At 32.2% G+C, this 19,766-nt stretch overlaps 1 protein-coding gene across 1 annotated transcript; it reads left to right on the forward strand.

Annotated features, from left to right (window-relative positions):
* The first annotated feature begins 11,995 nt into the window (after positions 1-11,995).
* LOC128240645 (protocadherin Fat 4-like) lies at positions 11,996-19,118 on the forward strand. Its single transcript, XM_052957359.1, has 5 exons — positions 11,996-12,155; positions 13,761-14,049; positions 16,196-16,305; positions 17,011-17,067; positions 17,821-19,118. Exons 1-5 carry the CDS (start codon positions 12,095-12,097, stop codon positions 18,072-18,074), a joined length of 771 nt encoding a protein of 256 aa, XP_052813319.1. The 5' UTR covers positions 11,996-12,094; the 3' UTR covers positions 18,075-19,118.
* The last annotated feature ends 648 nt before the right edge of the window (positions 19,119-19,766 follow it).

Consider the following 19,766-nt stretch of genomic DNA (forward strand, 5'->3'; position numbering starts at 1 on the left):
TACAAGTTGTAAACGTTTGCAGCTGTGCGAGACAAAACCATTTGGCAATAATTACAAAACACTAGTTTAACGCTCAAATCTAGTACAATCAAAGAAGGAATGCACAGGACAAAAGACGCCACAGACTGCGTTTAAAAAAAAACAGCTTCGATTTGAATAGACTTAACTATCAAATAACTTATTATCTTCTGACAGATGAATGGTTTATTCATTCAGCATGGACGCTAATTACCCAGATAGTTCTCCACTCGTGTTATCAAAACATTCCTCTGCAATTATCGCCTGAGGGATAAGAGCCCATGGCACTGGTTTTGTTCCGTTTCGTCATTTAATTAGTTATACTGCTCACTGCAAATGCTATCTGCTCAGACATCTCGAAACTGCACCACTACAAAAGGAAAGGTTATGACATACCTCGTTATTTCACAGACATGTTCGCTGCACATTATATCAGATAACACACCGTAATAATCGCTTTTGAAATGGCCAAATATTTATAGAGTTGCCGGAGCGATACGAACAATAAAGGTATTTGAAACGTTTTCGACCATCTTTGTTACCGCAAGGTGGCGTCCCAGTATTACAGTCGTATCAAGGATTTGGCGATCTGGATTGAAATAATCGTGCTCATTTAGGGAATAACTTTGGCGTTGGTTACTTGTTCTTGTTGCAGACTTAATAATTCACTTAACAGATAGGCAGATTGTTCCATATTTAAAATTTCGGATATATACATAAACGTATTTTATAAAATATAATTTACTTGTGAAAGCGGTTTTACATGTTGACGACGTGTTAAATTGTCTTTCAACATTAAAACTGAAATGAATAACAGGGAATATGATCCGAATTATTGTTTGTTTCACATACTGAACCATGGTTTCGGTAGTGGAAATGGCTTTCATTCAATGGATCAGAATTGGCTTAACATGTGTTCAACTTATTCGCATGTCATATGGCAGATATTTAAGTTGCATTTCGGTCTGGATCCAAATTAAGGTTAAAATAAACATGTCAATAATGGTTTCACAAGTATCTTAATATTCCAGGATATCCATCATTGCATTTAAAAACGTATTGAACGTAAAAGAGAAAACATTGGAAGCATTGATTCTATTTTAAATTTTGTGAAGAACGAACTTAACATGTTATGCATAAATATGAAAAACACAGCATCTTCGTTCAATATTTCGACAGTTGGTCTCTCTTACCCATATTTGCCTTGTTTGCAAAGCAAGCATACAGTTAAGGTGCCTAAAACAGTTCAATTAAATTTCAAACTCAAATTAAAAACGTTTATACAAATTTAAAGGAACAGCATTAATTAAATGAACAAAATGTGCGTTGCCAAACATTCAGCAGGTGATTATTTTTAAGCAACATTTGAATGTTCAATATGGGATATTATTGAAGGAAAACTGGATTATATTAATTCTAAAGTATTTGGCTTATTATGTATGTCCATATTGTGGCATAATCAATTTGGATACATATAATGGGAAAACCAAAATAGCAGCAATGTGACATTCATGTCCAAGGAAATACGGATACAGTTCTAGTTGTTGATATTAACATACAAAGAGCAAAGAGGTAAGTCGAGTATGTTGTCTATTTATGCTATGAAATGAATCTAAGATTTATTTCGAAATTTGCAAAGAAATGGTATAGTATTTTACTTTAATTTGTATAACGAACGAAAATAAAACTTGAATAAATTTATCTACAACAAATGTATTAAACATCTTCTGTCACTCATTTCAAAAGTATAGATAGTGAATAATACACATTCAAATGGTACCAAAATGAGATGGCATACTTGAAAACATGGGCTGGGCTTGTGGGCTGGACTCATGGGCTAGGCTCGTGGGCTAGGTTCATTGGCTGGGATAATGGGTTGGGCTTTGTGAGCTGGGTATGTTAAATATATCACTTATACATCTTTCAATAAAAGTTTGTTTTTTTTTATCTTTATAGTATCTATATACATATATTACACTGAAACCTAAAGTAATGATGCTCAACAAAAGTGTAACAATTAGGCTCAGATATACCCTTTACCAAGGAAATGCAGAGTATGTGGCTTACTGAAATAAGTTTTAATTAATAACAGGGATCAATTTTTTTCAATCGAATAAAGCCAAAGTGAGATATAAGTCATCTTAAGCTGTACTCTAACACAATAATTATTGGTGCTGATGAACGTACAATAAAAGTTATGCCGCACAACAAAATATATAAATGAACTGTTTTAATAACAGAACAGAACATTGTTACACTCTGTATATTTGAACAGGTAATAAATGACCTCACCGAATTTGAGCCTTATCACTAATAACTCTTCCAAATACCCTCTGGGATTTAAAACAAGGTATTCTCTCCTTAGCTGACCTCTTAATGTTCTAGCCGCCTTCGGCTGCTGAAGAAGGTCGGAAATACAAATAAACATTTCCAGGTCATGACCAAAGATAAGAAAACAACAAAGTCCACGGGCCCATCCTATGAGCCCAGCCCACAAGCCCAGCCCACGAGTCCAGCCCAGGTTTTCTAGTATGTCAATTGAGATTCATCATGTCACACAAGTTAACATTGTGAGTAATGGCACAATAAAAAAATAGTTCTTGTACTTGATAAAACGCTGCAAATGAGGACGCATTGTTATTACAGATAAACAAACACTATCATTTTTTATGTTATCTTAATATTGAATAGTAACGATATGACGTCCACAGCATAATAACAGCAAAGTGTATACCAACATTGTATACATCAGTATAGCTCCCCAATGTGGTGTAGCGCGACAAAGGATAACAGATGGTATACGATGTCTTTTAAATTTCTTAACGTATACGATCTCGATAGCATAACAGTTTAATCATGATGAATAAAGCAGGACTGATAAAAGTTATCGTTTGTTTTCATCCTCATTGAACGTTGGAGGTGACAAGGCAGATCTTTAATGTAACGCTTAGAATTGTGCGTGTACCTTCACATGTGGTTCAACGCATTAAAATGCGCTAATAACCTGACAGTTTCCCACTTATGTAAAATGCCATTAAGATGTTCTCAAACATAAACTTTTTCCACATTTCATACTGGAAGAAAAACTTAAATAACTGTGAAATCGTCAGAGTTATGCTCATGCACAGCATGCCCCCGAACAAATCAAAACGCTATATGCCATGTATACATTCTTCCAGGACTAAATTTATCTGGTTCTATAATAACTTGCACGCAGATTTGGATGCAGGAAATGCTATTATAACTTTTCTTTATCAAGCACCTCAATGGTTTGCAGAAATTTCAGTAGTACACAAAAGAACTAGATCCCTGCAAATCCGACTTTACACTGTTCGTCACCTCAACAGTAATAACAATACACTACAATTCCCACATGGTAATATATCACACCTCAAACATGAATAAAACAACGCCATTGGTGCAGGACTGGTCACGCAGTGTCACCATATTTTTCCATATAGGGCACTAATCATTATATCGTTCCAAATGGGGTATTTTTTCCAAATCCGATAAATGAATGCGATATTTAAATGATGTCTTTAGTATTGGCATTTTGAGTAATGTACACAGGTTTTCGGAATGATAAATACGTTTAATCTGTAACTGATAATATCATGCAGTCACTTTTCTTTGCTTGGTGTACATTGAATTCTAGAATTACTAGACGTCTTGTTAATATGAACCTACAACAATTATTTCTAAGTAAGAACGATTTCATTCATAATACTGTCAAACCAAATGCATTATATCACACCATATCTTCAAACCTCACTGCAAGCATGTAGTTTGAAGAAATAAATAAAGCTCATCATTGAAAAGTATTCAAAATTCCTATTTGTAAAGTTAAAAAATAGGTCCAACATTCCATTATATCATGTTTCTGACTATTAAGACTGTACTTTCCCGTTATCATTATGCGTTTCAACGTTTGATCCAGTTCAGCATTTTTTCATTTGATAAGGTCAATTTTTATAGCTTATATTGATATTGCTGTGTTTTGTTGTCCAAAAAAGAAATCAATGGTAGATAAAAGGAATAAGTGATAAGATTTTTTTTTTCAATGGCATCATTTTTGTGACATTCACCAGGCTCTCAAAAACTGTCCTGTCCATGAATCCAAAAATTAAAGTTGCACTGTTTTGAAATTCAACTTTATTGTTATATTTTCGTAAAACATAAACCTTTATTTGTTTTATGTTGACTTTCGCTGCAGCATCGCATTGTTTGGGAAACTTATAAGCACAAATTGTTATCTACAATATATTGTCACTCGAAGCAAACTGAAATGTTATGATTTAGAACTTGAATATATTTTAAAACTTCCTTAGATTATTAAAGTTTATATGACCAAAATAATAAAGGTCAAAAAGTTATATTTTTATTTATCGCCTTTGTTGAATTTTAAGTTGATATCCATAGTTTGACAAGTAGGAATTTAACATAAAGTCATTATATTGCGTTTAAGAAATTAATAGACCTGCCTGAAGCAACATGATATCCTTTAGGTATTTAACGCCAGCTCATTATTCATTGTATAATCAATCAAAAACACAAAAACATACACATTATCACAGCTGACACTATCTTTATGGTGGAACACTGATCAACAAATATGCTTGCAGTGTACTTAAACAAAACATTTCAACTTTCAGAATGAAAATTATTATCATATTCAAAGTAAAGCATGACTGTGCCCGCACAGTTTTGTGATACACTGTGTAACATCGTTTAAACACAGACAAAAAGTCCATGACAGCGATAAAAATGATGGTATTAACAATTGTAAAATGATTAAGATTAACGCGACATTACAAAAACATGAATGGCGTTTAATGATCCAAATTGACTAAATTATTACAAAAGTGTTTTGAGACTGCGGGACGTATTCACCGTTTTTACTCAACATTAATCGGGGGTTGGTGTGGTTTAGAGATTGTTGTAGCGTAAGCTTAAACTATAATCGGTTTGTTTGAAATCAATATATCGTATAAACTAGCGGATCCAGGAGGGGGCGCACCCTTAAACCGTTTACTTTATTTCAATAGGCGAAAAACAAATGTTAAAGTCTTCACAATTTGTTTGAGGAGTACTACTAAACAACCCCAGTCACGACTTAATACCATATTAATCTCGGTTCTAAGGAAATGGTGCTATTCAAAAGGGTACGCCCCTTAGTTACGCCCCCTCTTAAGTGGAATCCTTGAACCGCCCTGAAATATTTTGGTATAGTAAGTTTGTAAGTATCTTACATGGCCGAGAGTGTAAGATAGGTTCATCCCGATAGGGTGTTTTAACGAGGTTTACCGAGTTTCCGCAAAACACCCTGCGCAAGGGTTAGATGAACCTTTGTTACACAAGCGGCTATGGTAGATGCATTTTCTCCCACCTCAGTTAAACAAAATTAAGTAAAAATGTATTTTTCCTGGAACTATTTTGTGCTTCGTGAAAAATAATTGCGTATGGATATGTGATCATTCGTGGTTGTCATGGATCTGCGCGCATTGATTCTGATTATGTTAATAGTCAAATCGGTCTTTAAATAGTTCTGAGGAGAGTGAATCATTATTTCTTGAAAGGTGCGTGAATTTTTTTTTTTATTGTGACATTTGAAGCGAGAAATAATCAATTAGCATTCTAAATATTGCCAGAAGACAAGGTTTCTGTAATGCTACAGACGACAGTTTTTAACAAGGGAGGTTATTACAATGTGATGACCATTAACAAGGAGTTCCATATGGGTACTTGTTTTATCTTTGCCCGTGGGCAAGATAAGAATTTCTAGCATGGTTAAAATTTTGGATCTGCTAATCTGAGATTGGAGAAAGTATTATATTAAGTTACAGCATAGTATCTTGACTTTTTTTTTCAATAGTCTTCCGATATAACAACTCATCACCGGTAACATAATATTGACAAACGAGTGTCAACTATATGATACCATTTTCTGTGTACACGCGAGGATCTTATCTTATCAGGCATTAGTTTAGTTGACCCTCACTGCAAATGTTTGGCAGACACGACTCATCAAGTCACGAGCCTTTTTGTCATAGTCTGACTTATTTGGCTAATAGTGTTTTGTTAATGAAACTAGGATATTCGACGATGTTTCTTCATATTCATTTGTAATAATTTTGCTACTAATTAAACAAATGACACAACAAGTTGATATACGTCGGGTCTGATATTTTGTTTTGATTTGCGTTCGCAAGACATCGTTTAGTCTACCTATTAAGATGATTAGAAATTTGAGCAAAATGTCGCTTCAAAATAATGTTATGCATGACTAACAAATAATGCATCTGGTTATTACTGCGATGACTATTCAAATGGTTGGAATATTATATGAGACACTTGTAGATCAAGGTGGAAAACACATAAGCCGTATAGACTGGATATCTAACCCTGCTTTGCGACACATTGTTCATTTTAATTAATTCTATAGTGTCTCGTAATCGTCTTTGTGCAATGCAAATAAGACACAGTGTTTTAAACAATTTTCATTTCGTCGCATCTCCCATTCATTTCAAAACTGGTTTATCGTTAAATCAAGTGTTCTATTGCTTTAACATTACCTTTATACTTCATCAAAGGCCGACGGTTTCTGATAACAATGAACTACTTTATTTTTGTAACGCAATTGTCGTTTGCCTAAATCGGACAGAATTTTTAGTACTTCTGTTTCAAATAGACTTCATGAGCTAGTAATGTCGTCTTAATTTATGAATGAACTTATAATTTTTAAAATTAATGATCGATCTTGAGATTCAGATTTTTTACTGAAAACTCCCTTTCAATCAATCGTTATTTTAAATTTAAAAAAGTACACAAACAGAATATGTTGCATGATTATTTACGCTATATGTGGTTATTCATCCTTATCTGTATATATTTCTAATGTTGAAATGTTTTATGAATAGGTGCCTAGTGTCCTAACTTATAACGAGACAGAGCTAGAAACCGTCTCGTGTGATTTTCACATCTGTTTGTCAGACTTAATTCATCGTCAGTTATGCCATTCAGAAAAAAACTATTATGAATAGTTCTTATTAAATGTTTGTTCATTCTTTTGGAATGGTTATACTTGGTGACACATACTAATATCTCTGTCAGGATTTTCTTCATATGATCCTTACGCTCCAAGGAATATGCTTTTTATTACAACAAAGAACTAGACAAATTATTGTTTAATTTTTATTTTAAAATAAGGATATATTCATTTCAATGATTACAATTATATATCGCAATCACATATGAGACAATATAACAAACAAAACAGGGAAAGACAATATTTCTTCATCACTTCTTTGACACAGATGTATTCATTTTTTTTCCAAAAAATGTAATATATGATTATTTATTAATTAAATTTAAAAAGGCCTCTGCCTCCAAAGAGATAATTAGAGATAAGTTAATATAATGTTCACACTAAACTGTCATTCGAATTTTCACGTTTGAATTAATTATAAGTTGAAACAAACAGAGAAGACTCCGAAATATTTTAATCAAATGTCAGGTGATTAGCAGTAAGACCATTTGATTTTTTTAACCACATATACGCATTTTCAGCAGTTCGATGTCGTTGTTAAACGGTTTGCAAAGTTTGCTACAGGGAACTCAGCTCCTCGAGAGGTATTTCATGTTCAGCCGACCGATATCCAATGGGATACCTTGTGTTGTTGAAGACGCCAGTCGTCTGAAAAAAGCAGAAAAAGAAATACAGCTGATATTTTTTAACGGAACGTCTCAAATTCCAAATTTCCACGGCATTACTTGAACAGATTTTAATCCAAAAATGGTAGATCATTTTTTCGTTATGCGGTTTTATATTGAAAGAACTTTTCAGGGCATATTTTATATAACAAACATATTGATAGGTAACATAGTTTAGTTAAGTTTAGTTTGACTCGCGAATAAGGGCATTCTTAAGAGGAATTACGGTTTTGTAATCTCAATATTATTTACATACAAAATATATAATGGATATAGAACAATTTTGAACCGGATTTCACAAACGTTAATGATAAACTCATTTAAAGACATTTACACAGCAAAACTTGACAATTTTATTGTCACAGGACAAGAAATATGAGTGCGCTGGTAATCGTTATTGGGCATCTTAGATTGTTATATGAATCGAATTGTTATGTTTTGCGAGATCTTAGCGATGGAAATCGGGGAGAGTACAAAAGGTTTTACCCCTGATTGAGGTCTTTTCCTTTCCTTGTTTTTGATAATGCGTGATAAATGTTATAAAATGGAAATGTCGTTCACATTTGCTGTCAATAAATAAAGAATTTTATTTTTAAAACATAATACAATATGGATTTAATTTGATAACACCTTTAAATAACAATATATTTTGGGTTCTAAAATCAAAGTTATAAATGAAATGTCGTCTTTTGTTAATGAAATAACTACACTCTTACAACTAATGAAATTCTTCACCAATACGATTAGAATCACAAAGATTGCAATTTTTGTCATTTATGTTTATATTCATCCAACTACCTACTTCAACTGGAAAATGAGTGTTTCTTGTTCTAAATCGTAAAACATAATTCAATAATTTTGGCAGTGATTAAATAAGATAGGTTTCAAATTCAAATCGTTCTTTAAACAATCAATAATTTACAAATTTACTTGAAGAGCTCACAGTAGTGTGCCATTCTGTTAACAACAAATCAGTCAAGACAGTTTCTGCTTAACATTCTTTTTTTACCATTCTTTTTAGGAATTCGTAGCTTTGCCTTAACATAAATAAGACCACATTTGATGAAGAAAGTCTTAACAAGATTATTCCATTTGAAGTCATTAGCTCTTACATTTGCTGAATACAGGAGTTTACTCAATGTGACGTTGTATACTGAGATTGAGTTTATGACAATATTGAACAATCAAGTTCGTCCAGTAATTGACCATACGTGAATCTATATCTATTTGCAAAGGCTTAACACCCGTTTCACCATATATCATACATGTAGGCGAATTACATTTAACATTTAATATATATTTTAGAAATCGGCATATGTGCAATTTCGAAACGGCATATTTGCAAATTTATTAAGAGCCTCATTTTCACATGGTTCAAACCAGCGAAGCCAAATTAGACGTCGAGAAAGTAGGCTTAGAAATGCTGACGATTTTTTTGCGATTCATATCAAATGTTCGACTTTCGGATAAATAACTGTCATACTTTTAAGTTGTTTTTTTTTAAATTAATTAACGTTTTTCTCATAAACAATACTGGTGAAAATACCAATTTAAAACACTAAACGTTCGCTTTTATGTTTCAAATTGCAATATTTCTTTACATTGGAAATTAGGCCGTTATGTTTTCATTAAATGAAAAACATGAATTTATTATGTGTTACCGTTGTGATTCGTAATAAAAGTTCAAACGTTTCAAAATTTATGTTTTATTTAGTTTTGAGGAACGATCTTTTTTTAGTAAAACACATTCTTAGTGCCATGTTTATGGGTAGTAAGGAGTTGAACAAATTTTACAAAAGAAGATTTTATCAGATTTTGGATAAAAAAAACAACAACAAAAAACAACAAAAAACATTCACATTCCTTCGAAAAAGTATTTCGACATTACTACTTTTTGTGTGTCTAACTGCCCCACACTACCTAATTATTGATGATATATTTTCAAATAAAAAATAAATTCAAAAAAAATAATGGAAATTGTGGATAAGATTTATAAATCCGGGGAAACGTTAATGCTTTTTCATTGGAAATCTGCTAAAATTGCTCAACTCTTAATTACAGCTTCACATGTTGCAACGGATATATGAATTGTGCTTGCTAAATAGTGAACCTAAAAACTAAATAAATTTAGATTTTTTAAAACAATTCTAAATTTTGGTCCATCAAACGACGTTTTTAACAGAGAGCATGCAAGGTGTATATATAATTGAGAAATAAACTTTTTTATGTCCTAAAATTGTCCACCAGCCACATGTTCCATTATTTCAACGTAAAACTTTCATAAAGTGGTAGTTTAAGATATTTCTTTTGAGACGTGTGTTCCTTTGTGTAAATTATATTTCTAATCTTTCCGGTACAAGGTAAAACTATTTAAGAGTTTAAACTTCAGAGACGCATTCAATGCATGCATCATATTTATACAAGAGGCATTTTTCTCGCCATTTCTTTCTAAACAACATTAAATATTTAAAATCAAACGGAATTGATAAGTAAATCCAGTTATTAACTTATGTAAATGGTCATGGTTGCCATTTAAATACAATTTAATACCCAAAATATAAGCAAACATGTTCTGTAATTGAATTATTTCGTTTAAGTTTTAGTCAATATAGAAAAGATAAAAACTTATGAGTTGTGTAATGTAATTTTGATGTATGCATGATTATGCTTTAATAGCCAATTACTTTATCATACTTTTCTTGCTACTTTCAAAACAGTTAATTTAGAAATAACATAAACCTGCGGGCCTTGAAATACATTTTCAATGTAGTTCCCATAGGTCTATTCACAATTAGATTTTTTACATTGTTGTGATTAACGTTATTTGTGCGTTTCACTGGTACGCCTGGCCCCAATATCACAAAAATACATAAGTCAAATCTCAATCTCAAATCAATTTACCACATATACGCACAATATGATTCAAAATCTTGCATTTTGTTATATTTTTTGAAAACATAAGTTCTCCTAGAATGTATTCATATATCTATTTTGTCAATACTTATAATAAAACTAAATCCAGAACAGAAATAAACATTTAATTGTGTTGTACATATTTGGCTATATAATTTTTCCCGCTTGTAATTTTGACATAGGCGATTAATCGACATATTCTACGATAAAATGCGTTTTAAAACAGTGTAAAAACAAAATTGATTTTTAATAATTTTCGTTTCTGGTTAAATGAGTTCAGATTTAGATTTGACTTAAGTATCTTTGTGTTATTTGGGCCTGACTTACTGACATAACATCTATGATACAAGATATTTTGTAAGTCGAAAATAAGCTATTTGATGAGTAATACTTTTTTTTATTTTATACTGCATTCCTTGCTTCCTATGTTAAGTACAAATACAACTTTTTATAAATAAGGTCAATAATTATAACATTTGATAAGAGATATGTCTTTAAGTTATTTTGTAAGTCGTGTTATATTTGCGCTCTCAGATTATGATATTAATTGTTTCTTAGATATTAGAACACAAATAACATAAACCAGAGTTTGATAAGTCGCATTTTGCATTACTCGGAGTTGGACAATTTGTGTTTGGCATTTGCTTAAATTTATAACATTTTTGATTTAGCTTTTCACACTTGAAAATGCAAACTGGTCTTTTGACCTGAATATATCCATATAAAACAAAAACCGACAAGTAACATTTACAGAAAATGCCAACAATATTTAGAAGTATTAAGAAAGTATAAGCATTAAAATTGGTGTATAAATGTAAAATACAACAACTAATATATAGACAGTTTCCTAAACGCTTTTCATTTAAATTTTAGGTGTGATGGTTCCATGTTTTTTTCCGAGTTAAGTTGCTTGTCAAATGCTTTTGTTTCATTCAAGGCATAACATACTGGATAGCTGTAATATCTATCAAACACTCATTTCTATATAGTACCTGTAACAAAAGTATGCTTATACAAATGTTTCCATTGTTCCATTTAAAAAAAGTAAAACATGTTTATCTGAGTACTTCTTAAAAAACACTGTTAAGGGTATCAAAGAGGTAAAGGCGACGATGTATCGTAAAGCAAGTTCGTATACGCCCTGATATTCCATTAGCCAATTACTGAGATCTGGTAACTCTAATACGCCCTGACGACATGGTCATTATTTGGAAACTCACAGGAGGTCGAAAATATATCTTCTTACATATATAGCATAGTTAAGAAATTTTCGGAAACACAACTGTCAGTCAAATGGTTATGACTTTAATGTTTGTTTGTTTTGGCGACATAGAAGTTGCGTAGGGACCTTCCTTCCCCTTTCCTATAAATATCCGACTTTGTCCCTTGTCCTATGCAGTAGTTTCCAGTTGTTTGTATATACGGCTACAAGGAAAGCAGTAATTGTATTATCATGGATTTTAGAGGCTTAATTGCGTGTGCTATCATTGCGCTCTGTTTGATCAAGCAGTCTGGTAAGTTGTTAGTGATTAAATGATGTACATGATATTTGATGAGGACTACATGGTTAAAAGTTGCTAAGCCGATTTATTGTGTATAATTTTTTTTCAAGGAAGGGCATGTTTGCGTTTAATATAATTAGGAATAGTTTATTTAAGATGATGGGGTTCGTTTAGGTTAGTGTTCAAAACTTTCGTCAATTTGTTTGCTACCAACCGGTCAGACAGTTATTTCACATTTACATATTATGGAAAAATCAATTGTTAGGTAACTTTAAAATTTATTTTTGGGGATTTCATCACCATAGCTGCTCTTTAACGGATATGAAATTGATACAATGAAAACTGTTTATCCAGTGGTCTGCATGTAACTTGTTTATAATATGAAAATGATGTTTGATGAAAATTATATGGTTGGAATTAGGGAAGCAGATGTCTTGTGTTTTAATTGCTTTTTAAACAAAGGCATGTTTGCGTTTGATATAATTGTGACTCATTTATTTAAGATGATGGCGATCTGATTAGGCTAGTGCGAAAGGCAAACCACATTCACTTATTAATTATACAAAAACAACGGGTAGACAAATTTAAAAATTGATTTTGTAGTTTAATCCCTAACTCTTTTAGAGATAAAGCAATTATTGCTAAACATTTGTTTTTGAAAAAAAACAACGTTTAACGAGCTTAAGGTTATACGTTACAATGGACAGTGCTTTATTGTAGCAATAGGATCGAATGCATGTTATGGCATTTTATTTCACAAATCGTGGTCGGAATTTTCTTAATCCGTATGGTTAAGAGGCATTGAAGGGGTAAACCTTTTTACAGTAGTGAACAAAAAAGATTTGTGAACACATAAATTTGTGGATTCGCAGCTATTAATCAAACCAGAAACTATTTATTAAGGCTACAATTTTTTAACTGTACACAAATCATCTGGTTTTCTTTCTTGTGATCATTAAACGACAAATGTGCGTGTTTTTCTTCATGAGAGTATTTCAAAGACCGAATGTTAAATCAACAGACGCAAAATAAACGTAATTACCGTTTAGTTTACAAGCATGGATGGTAATTAGCACAGATCATCATACACCAAATGCATGTAAAACCAGAACGTACTGGCACAATTATCTAACTATATCTAGTTATATCATGTTCGTCTCATCGGATCATAGGATTTTTGATGAAACAATTTATCGTCTTACCTGACCCACTTCTGCGTTCAATCAGTAAATCACTTTTGTTTACTTAATATGAAAAACTGAAAGAAACAAAATAGTTTAAAGCTGCACTCCTACTCCCAAATAAGATTGACCACAATTAATAATATTGTTTTAATATTCCAAAAAGAATAAATAAATGTCGAAACTAAAAGTTCTTATCAAGGATACCAAGTTTAATTTGAAAGAATTTAACACAAAACACGGTTTTTCTACCTTATGGGACTAGTAGATTACAGTAAATCTTTTAGCATTCAACGATCATTTAATATTTTTGCGCTTTCTGCTTATAAATATACGGTTACACTCTTGTTATCAGTAATATATATTTTTTATTAATGCATTTTTAGTAAGTAGTTAAATGTTCATCATAAACACAGAGTTATTTGAATTATTTCAGATGCAGCAGCGGTCACGGATTGGACTTTTACTGATGCTGCCAGTGCCAGTGCCACAAATGGTGGCACTGCTCCCATGGGATCTACGTCACTTTCAATTTCTGAAGCTACAGCTCAAGGTGGAACCTTGTTTACCGCCGTGGCGACGCAAACTGGAACAATTACGTATTCGTTCGTCGCAGCGGACGGAAACCCGAGTAGCATTGCAAGTGCCACGATCACTAACGGCGTAGTAACGCTTGCTAGCGCTCTTGACTATGAAACAACTAAATCATACGTATTCAAGATCGCGTAAGTGAATAACATAATCTGATTTGACAATATAATTAATCAATTGCACCGCTCTGCTGATGGAACAACTATGAACGGAATAGATTAGTATGGTCTCACACGAGGAAATAAAAGTTCAAAAGGATAAATTTCATTATATTCCGGACGGTATAATTATTAAAATGCAGTACAAAACGTGTGTTTGGTAAAAAGTGGCATAAATAACATAAAACGGCCAGCTAGCCCAACATGTCGACAGATATGCGACTGACCAATCAGCGGAATGAATAGAACGCGGCTTATCAGTCACCGGTTGCTAGATAAACTAAGTGAAGCAACTGCAGAACATTACAAAATGTATCTAAATAAATAAGATCATCGAAATACTGACAAATTCTCTAAACATTGAGCTATTTATGCATTTTTTGTTATTTCCTTGATACCAAAGCTACCTTTAAAGGGACTGTGTCACAGATTGTCACCAAAAAAAAATAATTTCTGTATCGAATCTCATGACAATTATCTAATAGAATGTGTTTCGCTTTGATATCATAATTGTAAAAAAGGACCAAAATGTAAAACAAAAATGTGTCGGAGACCGGGTTCGAACACGCGTCGCCAAAATTGAAGTCCAGGGTTTTACTCACTGAGCTACAAAGGCTTATTCTAACATAATTAAGCTATACACCTACCTCGGTAATATCACGTGATAACACCGACTAGCTAATCACGCATAAGGAATGAATTCTACCTGGTAGACATACCCAGTAAAACTTTTTAATTGAAAAATACGAAATAACTTATTTATGTCAGTTTTCGACAATTTTCTCTTTTATTCGCTATTTTATCATACGTGAGACAGTCCCTTTAATAAGAATGAGTAAACCTTCTAAATATACAAGTCGTTTGATTTATCCGCGAGTATACGAACGTAGTCTTGTCGATGTCCTTAAAATATGAATTGTCATTACTTTTAAACATTATCATAGACACGATACTTATAATATTTAAAAAAGTTGTCTCTTTCTTGTGCGTAATTTGTTGAACCCGAAGCATATGCAGTAGCTATTAAGTTTGTTTAGATACACATGTAGTTTAATAAGTTTACAGTATATTCTTAGGAAACATAAAGGTAATCCTATCAATAATAAGAAGTCGTTGAACTCGTGTAACACAAATCATTCTGACTTGAGAAAAGTAGAAACACAGCGACACCCATAGAAATGTGTATTCCTAATTTGATCTCGAAGAAAGAGAATGTTTTCTATTGCAACATTGTTCCGTTGTTATTTAATGCTACATATAATTGCTCTTTGCACCATAACGTATTACTGTTGAGATACAAATATAAGGATAGTAAACATATAAAGGATTTACTCATTCAAAGTAGTAATGTTTATATAGTTCACAGAGATCATCTTAAAGCTGCATTCTCACAGATTTAACGTTTTTACATATTTGTTATTTTTTGTCTTTGATAGAGCATTTTTTTGCGTAAATATCTGCAAACCAATGTTAAAAGATTGCTGACAAAAGATCAGAGCGCAGATTTGCATATTATCGTTCCAAAATTAATGTTTTATGGCTTAAACCGTTACTAACGATTTAAAAAATTGCATAAAACATGATATTTTTAACTTATATATAAATATATGCGATCTAAAAATAAAAAAAAGTTGTTAAAACGTTCAAAGAGTACAGCTTTGAGCATTAATTTTAAATTGAATGAAACACGGTCTTGACAATTTATCGTACTTGGATATATTCAAATTTCTCAGTAAGATATCATGAACTTTTCTGTATTATCAAGTTAATAATTTATTTTGATTCATAACATTCGTATGGCGTATAACTGTTTTCATTTGATTTTTATATATTTTAATGCATGAAAAATCATTTTCCTTGTCAATGCTTTCGGTGAAATGAAATGTTATCGACCTAGGTTGTATAGTTTATACGTATTAAGAAATGAATCATCATGTGTAAGAATTCAAAAGTCAAAAGCTAGGTTTGAGTGTGAGATAAATATTTGTTTTAAAAGCTTTTCTCATAATTAAAACAAAGCATAAAAGCATGCGTTAATTTACCTTTATATGATTTTGAAAAGTGTTGTTTGTAGTTGTTTTCTTTGTTTTGCATGACATAATGACAATTTTACATTTTTCAGCGCTACCGATGGCACTGACTCAGGAACTGCCACTGTCACATTGAGTATCACGGACGCCGTGGACATCACAGAAACAGGATTTTGTCTATCCGCAAGTTCGTACGCAGCTGGTATGTAAAACATTCCTATTTTCAGCAATTATGATTGTTCTGTTTTAACTTCGAAATTAACCTGATCAAATTATTTGAAAAAAAGAAGATTTATTTAAAAAATCAATGTTTATCTTCATTGTTTTCCTAAGACGGGTAAAGAACCCTTAAATGTACTTATCTGTAGTTCAGCCATAAAATAACTTCATTTACATCACTAATTAGTGACACATGTCTTCAATGTTATATTATATAATATTCTATGCATCAAATAACGGTTTAAAAATAGAAAGGCCATATTCAGCGCATTTCATCTCAATGACAAATCTTGCAGCGCCATCTTTAAAGCAATTTTAACTATCTATACACATTAAATTCAATAACGAAACCTGATTTAACGTGTTTTACTGACTTTTAAAATATACACATGTGCAAAATTTGAATACAAATTATTTACCTGCAAAAGGAGGAAGTCTCAGGTTAAGATAACTCATTCTGTTTGTATTCAAACCATAATGTTACATACAGTATGTTTACATAATTGTTGAATGTTGACGTCGCTCTTAATATGTTAAAATGATATTATACCGTGTTGAATTCGGACTTTCACTAAATCTTATCACTTGTTGCCATCGACTTCACTCTAAGCACTGATATCCGAATGAAATCAATGTCTATTCATATTGTTATATGTACAAACATTTTATATTTGTTTCTTCGTTGCAGGTTCTAGCATAGGCACCCTAAAAACAGACCAGAGTTCCGCGACATTTGCTACACTCGGTAAGAATACTTACAATTTATAGCCTGGCCGCTTTCTCTGAGTATGAAATAAGAGTAAATGTCCGTCTTCAACAGAAACAGAACATAACTTTATCCTCTCAGGAATATGTTTGACACTTGCAATATAATTGATGGAATTAAAGTAGTGGTATTTAAAAAGTGTCCGACGCAAGGTACATTTTTAGCACACTTATTTTAACTATGTAAAAAGTAAACCTTAATTTTAAGGTTTATAAAAATCGTTAATGGGGTGTCTTTTGTTTGGTCGACGAATGCGTACCATTTGCATACTGAATTGTATGTATGTACACATGAGTGAACTATCGACGTGTGAAAGGAGTTTATACGTATAGTATCAAAATGCTTCAATGTGTCGGAGCGAAAGGCGAGTCTCCTACTTTTTTTGAAGAATATGGACATAAAAGAACCATTTTCAAGTGTTCTAAACGCCAACATCCAGTCTAAGTACCAATGATTGGTTATATGGTTATACATCCCTTATCCTTTTTTATCTATTCCTTGTTCAGATACTTTTGCTATTTCGGGGTTGGGGAAGGGACAAAAAGTTGTTGCCGATACCGAAAATGAGAAGGCCTAGGTGCGCCCTTAACCTTCTAAAAATGGGTGTACAAAGTTTTAATCCTGGCTTCGGGAACATATACCAACGTTTTCTTTCGATACTCGTATATTCCCTGTTTAAGCTTATATTTGTGGCACTTATTTGTCATTTGTTTTTTCTTGATTCTTTTTCAGCTGGCACGGACGCGGCTAAATTTGCAGTTGCTACAACTGGAGAAATAACCGTCGCGACTGGTCAGACCGTAGACGTTGCGACAAAAACCTATTACATCTTCACCATCATAGGATCAACAACGACAACCGGGGTAACCGCCAGCTTAGCTACTAACATCCACGTAGTGATGCAGTGTAGTAGTAGTGCGGCCGGACAAGTTGTAGCTCTTATAAGCATGCTAGCTGTTTCCGTGGCAACTCTCTTATTTTTTTAATTCAACAATTTTCGCATTTTAAAATGTATACTAAGTAACACACCATTTTCACATGATAAACTGCGTGAAAAATACGATGAATACAGACACGATTAAGTAGTAAACATGTTTAATCAGAAAAAAATGTTAAATAGCTATATTGTATACAACTGGACAATTTTACCTATCCAATACTTTTGAGATGTTTTACATATTCAGCCGCATTGTTTGTGATACATGACTTGGTTGTCATGGACACCGATGTTGGTTAGTTTTACTCTTGTGTGACTATATCCATTATCTGGAATGAATATGACATGTAAATGATATATATGATGTTTATATTATTTAAAACAAATATCGGAGCACAATCTCTATTCAAGGAAGGTTCAAACCGTGTTAAATTCGATATGAGGTAGGCTAACAAAATAACTGTTTCGATACAACAATACGAAATTACATGGAACATTCTTTTAACAAAACTCAATTGCATCATGTAGTTGTTTAAGTAGTTATTTTACTATTATCGTATAATTAAAAAGTAAATTTAATTTTGGTCATACAAGATGTTTGTGATTTTCATTCGAAACAATGTAATATGTACTTTCTATGCCATCTAGTTGAAAACCTGTATCAAATCTACAACAGCGTTGTATCAATAGTATGACGTTCATATGAACTATTTTAATTATTTTGAATAGGAAAATGTCATATACAATCACAATATGTTAACTCGTACGTATTATTTTAATGAAATCTATTCCAGATAATGTCGATATTTTTTGTATTTTGTATATTCTTTATAAAAGATGATCATTCCAAAATGATAATCCAATGGGTTTTGAAAATGAAATCTTCATCTGTCTTCTGTTCTCTTATGTAATTGTTTCTTTTTATTGCTAACAGTTCAACGAACATGAATAATAACTTATTAAATGATTGTAAAATGAAAGCAATTATTTTTCTTGTATTGATAAATTATAAAGATCTGATGTGTTTTTGTTAGTTAGACAAATTGAAATTGAATCGTAACATTGTGTTCGTTGAATAAAAAGTTTGATAGTTTGTTGTCCTTGTTTTTGTTTTACAAAACAGTACGGTCTACCATTGTGGTACATATATATCGGCGATGTCCATTGCCGTGCCTACCTCCTAATACTTTTAAATTCTTGGAAATGAAGCTGCCAGTATTTTACTTCCCTGTAATTTACACTAATATTATCGCTAATTACATGGGTATCAGATTTTGAGTTATTTATAACTATACATATGACTTTTGCTTATTAAAGTTCTGTTAGAAAAAGGTTTTCGATGATAAAAAACGGATCGCACACAATGAAGTATTACCGACACAATTGATCCGATGCTCGGAATATTTTACTCGTTTGAGGATTATCTAAATGAAAACAACAGAAACATCCCAGTTTTCGAACGTTTAAACATGACCCCGTTTAATTGCACAGGGTCAACGCTAAAAGCATAGAACAGACAATGACAAGAATAAAAAAGCATTCACAAACCAGAAGCATGAAACAAACAAATCAATTGCAGGAAATAGGTGAAAAAAAACTACAACGGAAAACTGTGAGTCAGTGCAGTTGCTACATTTATCAAAACTAGCGAATTTTGTACATCATTTGTACCACATTAAATGCAAAATTTAAAACATTTCATGCATATTTGTCACAATTTGTCATCAATTATTTGGAACAG

Source organism: Mya arenaria, chromosome 7 (genome assembly GCF_026914265.1).
Source record: "Mya arenaria isolate MELC-2E11 chromosome 7, ASM2691426v1".
NCBI classification, from domain to species: Eukaryota; Metazoa; Mollusca; class Bivalvia; order Myida; family Myidae; genus Mya; species Mya arenaria.